This window comes from Protomyctophum parallelum, assembly GCF_964188405.1.
Source record: "Protomyctophum parallelum genome assembly, chromosome: 1".
Lineage (NCBI taxonomy): Eukaryota > Metazoa > Chordata > Actinopteri > Myctophiformes > Myctophidae > Protomyctophum > Protomyctophum parallelum.
In genome coordinates this window covers 65,806,698-65,819,780 of record NC_139697.1, presented here as the reverse complement: position 1 = coordinate 65,819,780, position 13,083 = coordinate 65,806,698, and the positions used below count along the sequence as shown (strand labels likewise).

The following is a 13,083-nucleotide window of genomic DNA, read 5'->3' as shown; positions in this document are numbered from 1 at the left end:
AACTCCCTTCCCAGTCCTCCCCACCCACCCACCATCTTTCCCCACGAGGCCAGACATACAAACAACATACAAACACAGGTATAAAAAATAATAATAATAATTTGAGTACAAAGCAATACACACAACATACAGTATATACAGGTATAAAACCAATGGGTAGATAAGATACTAAGAGACAAAGAAAGGGATCACATGGTTATGGTTAATAAACAACTTCAATGGGGGGTAAGATTAACAATAATACAAACAGGTAAATAAAAATAAAACAAAGTAATATTAAATAAAAAATAATTATATATATATATATATATATATATATATATATATATATATATATATATAAATAATAATAATAATGATAATAAAGTAATGATTTCCGACATATTATGCTATATATATTGCACCAGGTAGAGATCCGCACACCAACACCATGTGTCTTCAGTCAGGTGAAAGTGATTCTAAACTGCTTACATACGATATTAAAGGTTGCCAATGGTTGTAAAATTTGTCAGAGGACCCTCGAATTGTGAATTTGATCTTTTCAAGTTTCAGAAAGGACATAACATCAATCAACCATGATTTAGCCGAGGGAGGGGACTCAGCCTTCCACTGTAAAAGTATCCTCCTGCGGGCGATTAATGAGGCGAAGGCAATAACATTAAGTTGCTTTCTGGGTAAAACTACATCCTCCTCCGGGATTCCAAAAATTGCAATTTGGGGGCAAGGCAAAATGGTTGTCTTCAGCACTTCAGAAATTATGTCAAAGAAAGATTTCCAGAATGGGATCAATTTGGGGAAAGACCAGAACATGTGGGACAGATTCCCTGGTGATTGTGAACATCTATCGCAACAATCCGTCATGCCCGGATATATTTTAGATAACCTTGCTTTACTGTAATGAGTTCTGTGGAGAACTTTAAACTGAATGAGGCTAAGCCTAGCACAGGAAGAAGAATTAACCCTCTCCGTTGCCTGCTCCCACCACTCATCTGAAAATGCAATCTCCAATTCGGCCTCCCAGCCTGCCCTGATCTTATCCAAACCCGGGTCTCTGCGGGGGATAGTCTCATAGAGACAAGAAACAACACCTCTAGCTAGGCTTGCTGCAGGCATAAAGACCTCCACACCCGACCGCATAGGTAACTGCGGGAATGTTGGCGAGTGGGGTTTAACAAAGTGTCGAACCTGAAAATATCTAAACCGGTCAGATTGTCGCAGGTAATAGGTTGCACACAAATCTCAGAATTCTGCAAATTGGCCATCTATATACACAAGTCTCGGAAGTGAATCAAACCTTCTCTTCCCCATGCAAGGTAGCACTTCTTGTCTGTGAGAAAGAGCTGAGATAATACTGAGTGGTATATACGAACACACAATTTTATTATTTAAAAAACAAACTTCAAAATGTACAATCAAAATGTAAGCTACTCTATACAGGAAAGATGTGTACAGCAGTGCAGAAAAGTCATTCCATATTACCATTTCCTTAAATAAAGATTTTTAATTTGTAGTATCTACATTTATCACATTACCAAACAATTCATATCTCAACCTGAGTATTTGTGGAGCAACACATAAAATGTGCCTTTTGGGTTAGAGTTACAAATAACCAATATGAGAGCCCTCAATTTACACCATCATTGATGAACAGAACAACCCTAAACAATACAGGCAATTATCGTGCAGAACGCTGTCCTAGAACTGGGAAAAATGCGTTGTCATTTGACTTTTCTCAAAGAATACAGTCAGCTCAATCTGCTGTCGTACTAGCTATATAGCATTTGTGTTTCAAGTTACTAGACTGATGCATTTCTGTAATTTCATAGCACATAGATTACAATTTGTGTAAGATATTTTACAATATCACCCCTTGGAGGTGAGCATACTATATTTATAGAAGTTACATGTGAGTTTTTTCACAGGCATGTTCAAATAACTAGCAAACAATGCACTTGGTCATCCACCATTTATAGACTCTTAAGCCCAAGTCCACACCAATGATTCGCAATGCAACCACTTGCCATCACTTTTTGTTCCAATTCAGACCGATTCCATTTCTTACAAGTGGTTGGAAGTGCAACCAGTTGCGTTGTGAATTGTTGATGGGCTGAAATTCATGTGTTAATTTCCATAAATAAATAAAACACTGGAGATTGAAACCATGTTTCATTTGTAACAGAAAAGCAGCAAGTATTACTTTGTCTACTGTCATAACCCAACACTGCACTAATAAACAGCATGTGTGACTATATAGTTCTCTCCACCTCTCTACATTTCCACACCTTCCCAAAATACAGACTGATAAAATCATAAAAGATTTCAACAAAACAAAGAAACTAACGTTTGCACACTAAACAATAGCTTCACACTATAGTTTACACTCACCAAGTTATGTTATTTTTTAATTTAATTTTTTTAAGAAAAGGCAGCTTCAAATAGGTGTGAGAATTCTAAGATAACCATGGCTGGGGAAAAAAATAATTGGATATTGCATAAATAAAAATGAGCAAAGTAACTAAAAACAAGCATTAAAGAAACATAATACCTTCGAGAAACACTCAATCATCTAGGCTAACTATACATGCACTGCACTCAAAGTGATTACATTTTGGATCTTCACATGGATAAGTTATGGGACCATTGCAGTGGTGCTGAAATGGTTGTCAATCACATCCTGCCTGAGCTAGTCAATAGGCCAAAAACACATCTTCAGGAATGTACGTTTCACTTGTTAATCATTGGTAAATGGTGCAATCTAATGAGGAAAGTGGGAGTGTAAAAAAAACAGCTCGTCTGAAGGACCAATGACTTAAAATGTGTTAACATTGAATATCAAAGACGTTACCTGAAATTTGCACCACACATTTACATATTGTTTTTGTGTCACTAAAAGATTGAAAGAAATTGTCATTTGCATTGAGAAACCGTTTTAAATGACGTTACTGTAACCAATTTAATCACACATACTTTGAATTAAAACTAAATCTAATATAAAAAAGGCAAGTGAATTTTAATTAAACAATTGGGGGAAAATATAGGAAGCAGAATTTCAATGGCTAAAATGAAACATACGTGGCCATTTATCAGTACTTGTTTCGCTAATGAAACTCCTGTGTGCAATAAAAATATTCTGCTACAGTATGTACAATATTTCCCATAACATTACAATTTTGTATCCCCACAATGTTCTGCATTTATGGCAACAAATCATGAAGGAGAAAAGGCCACATAAATGAATCATAGAAGTCTATGAAAACTGCCTGTTAAAAGCTAATTATCATAAACAAAAAAGGTCTGCAATGTATTGAGACTGAGAGAAAGACACAAAAAGGAAGAGTTCCCACATCACAAACATTTCTAGGGATTCTTTGATGCACTCTTGACCTTTCAGGCAGGCTATACGACAAAAGATGACTTCTGTCTGAACTCCCCCTGAGACAGAAAAATATCAAATGTCATAATGTGGATGTACATTTTTCTTGCAAGAATTGATATATAATGTAATACAGGTATGGACACTGTACCAGCTAAATGGACATACCAGAGGAAATATAATTGTATAAACAAAACAAAGCAGACTGATAAGACAAGGTCAGACTTACATCTTCGTCATCTTCACCACCGTATACGGATGGAGGCTGGTAGACCACAGAAGGTTTTGACTTGCTGTGGAGAAGCAAAAAAATACAAACACGTAATGAAGGGAACATGTAATTTAGTTAACACATGTAATGAAATGTGCAGAGAAATTGTTTTGAATGAAACTCTTACCTTTCACTCTTCTCTGTGAAGGGGGAAAAAAGTAAAAGAAGTAAATCAAATATCTTGTATATCCTGCAGAAGCCGCATGTCTATCTAGTCACATGTCAATATCCTGCAGAAACCTCAGTGTATTTTTGCTCTTAACTGTAACCGATAGCCTTGTGTAGAATCTAATCTGTTTCATGATCCTTGGGGACAAGCCATTGATGATGTCATTTCTGCCACCCGAGATGATCAATATCATATAAAGATTGTGTAAGATAACATGAACAAGGAGTGAAAACATAAACCCATGCTTTTTTAATGAATGTTGAGATTTTTACTCACTAGGCAGGTATCCTTTCTTGTTGGCGTACCAAAGTCCAAATGCCAATAAGACCAGCAGGAGGATGGCCACTATCACTCCAGCAACAATTCCCCCAGTATTAATATCACCTTAAAAAAGCAGACAGGAAACATAAGATTTCCACATACTGAGATGATTATTGTTAAACAGCAGCATAGTGCAAATCAATGCAATCTCAGTTCAGGAATTGATTTTCTTCAAATATATCAATAATAATCTTCATAATGTAAAAGTACTCTTTGAAGAAAATCAATTCCTAAATTGAGATTGTTTTGGTTTGATCAATACAGACACTCTTTAAGGTAAATTAACTCCACACCAAATCTCCTCATACAAATAGTTAATCTACAAGCTGATGCTCAAGTGATTAACCCCACTGTTAGTCTCGAGAGGGTGTAAACAACCCAAATAAATGGGGTTCCAAACAGAATCGAAAATGTCGGGTGAATTTGCTGGCTGCAAATGCAGGCTGACAGTGTCGTGGGTTCAAATCGCAATCCCGACAACCTTTGCTGCCATCACTCCCCATTTAACACCCCGATCACCTAGGACGAACTTCACCGTCCTTTCAATTAGTAACACCCAGCGCCCAGGACGAAGTTTTATCAAAAAGACTTATGGTTATTGAGATCAAGACCGATCGCATCGCTCCACAGCCTGGGAGCGCCTGTTGCGCAACACTCGATGTTGCGTGAAAGTGGGACGTCATCGAAAATGTCCCCCCCCCCCCCCTGTTTTACCGAGACCGAAAATCTTAAAACTTTAATAACTCTTGATCTAAATCATCCTGTCCAATTCTAAGAAAAGATCATGTCTTAGACGGCCCACCGCTATCCCGTCGCTAGTCACGTTAGATTTAATCATACCTCCTGTTGTTGTCGATCGGAGTGTTAACTTAAACTGAACCTTTGGCCATTTTAGGAACATACTTAACTAGACAAAGTGCCAATCGGCACAGGTCTCCACCAGGGCAGGTCAGGTTGTGGCCTCATGGTGGCGCTATAACAGGCTGTTGAGGAAGATTTGGGCCGGAGGTTCGTGTTGGAGGGATGCAGGTACAATGTTTTTCCATGTGTGCATACATAAGTTGTATACAGATCGATGCAGTTATAGCTAAAAACAGGAATTGGCCTGTTATAGCGCCACCGTGAGGCTGATTTTGAGGAAATTGTGGCATGTCGTCCTCGGCCTAGTGAAAATGTGCGTGTATAATTTAACGGAAATTGCACACTGTGTTTGTGATTTGTGGCCTTTTTTCGAAATGGACGAATCGTGTGAGCTTTGGAAGCCAATCTTAGCCAATCAGGATGGAAGATGGGAAATGGTGCCGCTCCGTGTTGATCACATGACTATGGAGATAGCATTTTGTTTGAAACTGAGCACTCCTGTGAATTTTGGAAGCCAATCTTAACCAATCAGTGTTTGTTTTGAATGAGTGTGAGAAATCTGAAAGACCGGTTTCGTTGAATGGCTCTAGAGAGACTGTGTACCAATTTGCGTGATGTTTGGACAAAATCTGTAGGTGTACTGTGCAAAAACTTGTTTTGCACAAAGCGGCCTCCTGGTGGCGCTATAACAGGCCGTTGTGGAAAGTTTGGGGCAGAGGTTCATCGTTGGCATCCAGGGAGTGTGTGTGCAAAATTTGGCATCGATCGGGTTAACGGTGGCCGAGATTAGCTGCTCACGGACGGACGGACGGACGGACGGACACACGGACGGACGGAGTGCAAAACATACTCTCCCCACATGCCTTCGGCCTGGTGGAGACAATAATCATACATTATCTGTATGTAACCGTTTTAACTTATAGCCGTCAACATTTAACAGTTTTAAATTGTTTGTTCGTAATTTTTTTATTTATTTATTGTTTTCGTTGATCTTGTATTGTATCATTGTTGTTTGTGATCTTGGCATCATTGTAAATTAGGGTCTCCCTCAATTGATTCTCCAAGAATTTAAATAGAGCACCAAAGTCAATATCGGTAGAGGGCGCAAATCCACGGGTTCATGTACTTTTTATTTGCATTGTAATCCCCATAGGGGTATTTTAGATCGCCTCATTTAAGTACTGTGTTTGAAAAAGAACCCCGGCCGCTTCACTCATATGGATATGAAGAATCAACTGACAGAGAAAACGCTATTGTTACTGCGACTGAATTAGTTAGATTTTCGCTAGAAACAGACTGACTGTCGCAAACGATACAAAGACACCTCCCTGACAATAACGCAGAGACAGCTTGTTTATTTTTGGACCACAACGCTTATATGAAACAATTTTAAGATGACCCCATGTTATTCTCCATAGAGAAATTACTTCCGTGAACAGGCCAGGGGATGAGCGAGTGACGTCAGGACTTCGGCGCTCTATAAAAGGTTGAATGAATGAACCATTAGTTAATGTTATCAGATTCTCTGATCAAACAGCAGGGGTCCCCAGTGCTGCAAAATATCAGTTTGCCTCCCACAAAAGGTGCAAACACTGCCCATTGTAATCGCTAGTGCCAGTGCATTCAAGCAGGCTGGAAGCAGCACCACTGTATTTGCAGTGGTGAACAGTTTTTTCCTCTACTCTACACCAACCAGACACTCCAATCATGATTATAAAGCAGAGTTTTCAACATGCGTTCACGTTCAATAGGGGCATAGAAATATTAAAGGTTTTATGACATTCATTTTCATTCATTCATTTTTCTTTTTCTTTTAGGTTTTATGACCTCAATTACACCCAAAAAACCTGAACTTTGAACATTCAGTGGATTTTCTGTGGTCTGAAGTTTTCTTTGGGGTTTTTTGGGCCTTTTGAGCTACAATGAAAACAGGCAACACAGTGAAACAGTGACATCTGCTGGCAAATCCCATTGACATATATGGGATTTGCAGTAAGTGATGTCACTTACTGCCGGCAAATCAGAGCACCTGTTTGAGCCAGAAAACCCCAGATCACAGAAAATCTACTGAATGTTAAAAGTTCATGTTTTTTGGGTGCAATTGAGATTAGAAAACCTAAAAAAAACAAGAACAATTCCAAAACCTTTTTTTTAATGTCACAATCCCTTTAATAAAGAAAAGGTATACAGAAATTGCAGGCGTCTCCTCTGCACTGGATTTTAAAGCCTTGTTGCCAGCATTTTGTTCTCCTGACCTTTATCAAGACAAGAACAATCACAAAGTTCAAACAATGTGCTTGTCTCGATAAAAGGTCAGAAGACCAAAATGTCAGCAACGAGGCATTTAGGCAACATATGTGTACAGGAATTTCTTTCTTGATTTTATAGGGATATGCATTTTTCAGCTCCACGATAAGAAGATATTGTGATGTGTGTGTTATTAATATTCAGCCCCAATACCACCACTAAGATGACATTTGGAGTGTGTGCATAATTATTTAAGTCAAATTAGGCATTTTTCACAAGTTCTGCTGACAAGTCATCAGTAAACCAAACTGGTTTACTGATTTCCGTATTCAAAAATGAACTCATTATGCCTACTGCAAAAGCAATCGTGGACTTCCCTTCTAGCACACAAATATATTTAGTTTGATTCCTGGCTGCAGTGCCTCCAGTTAAGTTTGATTGTGGGTTCCAAATTTCTAACAAACTCAATTGGCAATGTTCACAGGTGGGAAGTCAGTAGAGGATTGTGTCAAGTCACTCTAGTGCAGTTTGTCAGTCACGAGTCCGACGCCATGACACCTATTCAGCGCAGGGTGAGGCAAACTTTGATAAATACGTAGCGTGAACCCCTGTGTGTTACACTCTTTATGAAACCCCTCGTTGGCTGGTGTCAAGCGACCACTAGTGACTCCTTGTGTATTGGCAGAAGCATGTGGTAGTATACAACCTCCGCATTCAAACAGCGGGGGTGTTTGAACACATGGGTGGGGCTGCAGAACACATGGGTAATTGGCAATAACTACATTGGGAGAAAATGTAGGACAAATGTAGGACAAAACAGCCAAAAGCCACATTTGTGCACTGCAAGAAACAAATACTTACGGATTTCAAATTTGTGAACTTTACTGCGCTGAGGAGGGCCAGCTTCATTGACAGCCTCACAGGAATAGCTTCCGGTGTCTGCCTTGGACACAGCGGGAAACTCCTGGGAAGGGGAATCACAAACAGTGAATTTGAAATATCTGCATGTGAAGAATATGGCCTCGACAGCTGGCGTAGATGTCCGGGCACCTAAGCTGCTAATCCGGCCTGACAGCGTGTTGCGGATTCGAATCTCCATCTCTTTCTCCCCATTTCCTGTCGGTCTACTGTACACTAATCAAATAAAAGGCAGAAACACCCCCCAAAAACGTTCGTAAAAAAAATAAACTGACCAGATTGCCATTTTTTGGATCCATCTTGTAGGTGAAATTTTTGAAGGCAGGAAACAGTTTTGGATCTTCAGGCAGGAGCGTTCCATCTTTATACCACTTGTAGGTCGGAGGAGGTGAACCATCACTGTCATGGCAAGTCAACAGGGCAGCCTTGCCTGTAGTCACCGTCTGAGGGACTCTGCACAGGGGTGGAGATGCTGGGACTGATGGGGACAACAAGAACCTACATTTAGCTCATAGCAACTCACACACACACACACACTGCCATTTCACCACCAGTACAGTAAACCTTTTGATACAATGATGATTATTTTGTTAATTATTATACATCTATTAAATTATCTTACCCAGAACAGTAAGCATCACTTTAACTTCCGCAAACTTGTTGTTGCCAGACACCACACAATCATATTCTCCAGTATCCTTGCGGGTCACTTTGTTGAATCTCAAATTACTACCGAAAACGGTCACTTTATCCCTATATTGTGCTGTGGAAGAAAAGTACAATTACCAATTTATTCCCATGTAATGAGTATCATTTTACCACTAGACAGAAATATGGTGTATGCCACAAGTATGCACTTACTTGTGGCTTGTCCTTTATAATAAACATATGTCTGTGAGCCTTTCTTGTCTACAAACTTCCACTCAATTCTTGCATCTGAACCAAAGTCAGCCGAGTAGGAACATGTAAGATCAGCACCTGAAATGAAAAACGCAATGAGAGCACATAAAAATACTACATCTCAAATCCTATAAGCTCGCAATCCCATGACGAGGCTTGTATGAAGAATCTGAACCGCGACGTTCCCAGTTCGATCCCAGGCTCCCCCAGAGTTTGTGTCGTAGTGTCCTTGAGCAAGACACTGAACCCCTAATTTCTCCCGATTTGCAGGTTGGTGGCGGTGCCCTGCATGGTTTCCTCTGCCATCAGTGTATGAATGTGTGAATGTAATGCACAATCTATGTAAATCGCTTTGGATAAAAGCACTATATAAATGCACCATTTACCATTTATTTACCACCAATCTTTCTGGTTTTACAGTATCCTTTGGACGTTTCAATTAGCCATTCTGACATATGTTAAGGCTATCTATGCTTAAAAATAACAATTGGATAAGTGAAGTTTGATAAGAATTACAGGAATTTAAACAGATTGTGTGTAAATTTGTTATAAGTAATTATAAAAGTTGCTCAATGTTGCAGTAAGATATAAAGTTTCCAGGGTCTTGTGCTGCTGTACATCTGTGCTTGATAATTTATATCTTTCTGTATTTTGTCTTGTAAACTGTGTCTTTTAAATTGGAGTTCTGTGAATTCTGTACATGGCATAAGCATTAACTGAGCAACAAGTCATTCTGTCCAATTTTCTAAAGCACATTTTTCAGGACTCACCTTCACCTTCTTTGGTCTTTACATTTGCATTTGTGGTTGTCACTGTAAAACCACTTACACCTGGAAGGGTGATAAAAAGAATCATGTCAAAAAGCAATCTAAAGATTAGGAATATCAACTCTACAATCTAGTGCAGTCATAAGGGCATCATACAGAAATGCCATGGGCCAACAAGAGCAGACCTGTGTCTCTGTTAACATTCATTTGACAGCAACAACTGTCAACAACTAAACACGGCCTAAAACCCTGAGCAACAGCCACCTAGTACACCCTCAAACCGGTACACTGTAGTACAGTCAGTTGTAGCGAGCCTGAGGGTTTAGAGTGTACACAAGTTCACAACCAAAGTGGTTTTCTGCTGACACAACACTTCAGTGAAACCCTTAATGACTGACACTGTTGCCTGAGAACAGCAAAAACCGTCAATAAGTAAACAACTAAACATTTACTGCAAGACACCAGTGTTGGTCAAATTATAGGATGCTACACTATTGTTAAGGATGTGCCTGTTAGGTTCAGCTTTAAAATTACTACTTGGTAGTCTAGTAACCCGCTATAATCCAAAATAGCCACTACAAATTCAACTACAGAACCCAACACAGTATATCACCTGCCAATCACCGTCTGAGTCAGTATTCACCTTCCCATAAAAAAAACACTAAAGACAGAGCCAGCTATTTTAAAATATGATATGTATTTATTATTATTATTTATTCCATTGTCTGGCTGATGGCTTTTGTTAAATGTTTAGCCTACATGTGTTTATGGTATTGTATTATTGTCTTTGAGGGCTCCATTGAAAATGAGATTCAACATCTCAAGGGGTTATTCTTATTACTAGTAAAGAATTTAAGCCGCATTATAGGCAGTGAACTTCAAGCTTTCCAAACAGTGTTAAAAAACGATATAAATGTATATATGGCTCCAATTCTTCAAACTGTGTGAATCTCCTTTTTACTGCGGCACATTGAAAGTAAGGTGAAGTTTAACTAATGACAGAGATCATGTTAACATGGCTTGTTGGCTTTTTCTGTGGGTGCAATCTGCAACAAACAGCAAGATAAGGTGGCACGACTCACGAGTCATAGTTTTGGTTTGACCTGATAAAGGCTTCAGGCTTGGGAAAAAAATACTCTAGTGTAAAATGATACCAGACCATGACTTCCTTATTTGTGTGGCTGTCATTGGAGTTTCGGAGGTGGGGAGATTAAAATAAATAAGTAAAAAAGGCTTGTGAATACATCAGCCACCCAACAATACAATACACATTACACACAGACTTGAAAGACACCAAGCCAAATTAAACAATCAACTTCTCTCTCATGAAACAGGTTTCAGAGGAAGAAAGTGCCTGTGATCCACAGACAGAAACTTGACGGATGAATGGCATTCAGCAAGCACTGCAGTACCTGTTTTTTTTATTATGTTCCTAGTATGCAAAGTTTGCAAACAAGATTCAAGAGTCAAGTGGCAATGTTCACAGGTGGAAAGCCAGTAGGGGGGTTGTGGAAAAAGGAGTTTCTACTACTGGTCACCAGCTACCCTCATAGTGTGATATCGAAAAACCCAATTAAAATTCAGAATTAAACAATTTATTTAATGTCAGGTGTTTTAGGATATGACAGTCAAGTGAATCTCATGTCTGTGCCAAAAACGAAAACCTAGTTTAATCATGTTTCAGACATGAAACACCTACTCAGGTTCATTTATGTGTTAGATATCCATAACAATAGATGAATTCCATACATAATTTATTAATGATAGTTTCTCTCCCTTTCTAAAATCTAGTATTAAAATGTATCATATTTTTTCTCATAACGGTTGTCATTTGAAATGCAAATCAGGTAGAACAAAACTGGATTAAAACAAACTACCTTATTTGACAATGTAAAAGGCTCTTTTACTCAAAAGTATAGTATTGCTTTCTGTTAAGGCAGAGTTCATAAAAAGTACTGAAAATACTGATACGATGCAGGTAGCCCTGTATGCAGGCCATCTCACATTTTCAATTCAAGTGTTATAAACTTGTAAATGTCATAAATATTTCCAAACAAGTGACCTGCGCTTTCTAAACGCATAGCCTACTGCTGCTACACTGTGGCCTGCGACAGGTGTGGCTTTTGGTTTTGGTATCCTAATCCTACAGACTAATACTGTACCCGGGAATTTCATTCAAACGGGCATATGTTGTTTTTAGTCAAATAAATTCAGTTCTACGGGAAAACTCTGCCTAAATGCCCAGAAACACTTAAGTTCAAATGCATTGCAGGATACACTCACCTGTTATGGCGTAAATGAAGAGAGACACCGAAACCAAGCCGCTAACAAACATGTCGGTCGCCTCGTCCTTTGTTTACCAGTGGGAGACCGGGGAGTTTACTTTAGCCGAGGCCTCTTTTAGTAAACAAAACGCAAATGTTTAAAACGTCTTCGGTGTCGTGTTTATGAGCAGCCGTGTGAAAGATGTTAATCCCCCTTTCCTTAGGAAAAATACTAAATAGACGCAGCTAGGATCCGATCAACTTGGTCCTGCCGTCTTCACCTGTGACTGTGTGGACCGTAGTGGAGGTGGAGGTAGTAAACTATGAAACTAAACAACGACCAGACCAGTGCCTGTCTTCCGCTTCCACTGACACTACCTGGATGACGTCAGCATGGCTCAGCTCCAGCAGCTCCAGGCTGAGCAACAGGTTGGACTGGTTAAATATTATCATGTGTAGCCGCCTATGTGTGCCCTAGGCCTACTCCTACTGTATAGACTCAGTGCACTGCACTAGAGAGACAACAATGGTTCTCAAACTTTTTACTTTCAAGGAGCCCCTCTGAGAGTGAACAAATATTGTTCAATGTATTGTTTGGATATAATGAACCAAATTAAATAGGTTCCATTTGTTACAGACCTAAAGGTCCATTTGGAACCCCCTCAAGGAACCCCTGTGGTTCTCCACTTTGAGCATTTTACTCTTTACTCTTCAAGGTAGAAAAATAGCCTACTAGTGGTAACAGTAGGCCATAGGCTATCCTTTAATTTCAAGGATCAGATTTTCACAAATTGCATGTAGCCTACTGAATTAAAATCTATTTTAACACTAACACTGGTCTACAATGTGTGTAGACCATTGCATAGTGATGACTCAACAACTGATCTGTGACAGAAATCAACATTTGATCAGTTGTCATATTAATGTTCAATATTTGGGAGGCATGGATATTTCATAGACAATTTAGCAAGCATTAGCAATTAATTATTGAC

The 13,083-nt window shown here is 39.1% G+C and overlaps 1 protein-coding gene across 1 annotated transcript; it reads right to left on the bottom strand.

Annotated features, from left to right (window-relative positions):
- Positions 1–1,361: 1,361 nt before the first annotated feature.
- Positions 1,362–12,442, bottom strand: f11r.1 (F11 receptor, tandem duplicate 1). Its single transcript, XM_083767281.1, has 9 exons — positions 12,111–12,442; positions 9,831–9,890; positions 9,022–9,138; positions 8,783–8,923; positions 8,436–8,638; positions 8,104–8,206; positions 4,086–4,197; positions 3,603–3,666; positions 1,362–3,432 (listed from the first exon to the last, which is right to left on the bottom strand). Exons 1-9 carry the CDS (start codon positions 12,160–12,162, stop codon positions 3,397–3,399), a joined length of 888 nt encoding a protein of 295 aa, XP_083623407.1. The 5' UTR covers positions 12,163–12,442; the 3' UTR covers positions 1,362–3,396.
- Positions 12,443–13,083: the final 641 nt, after the last annotated feature.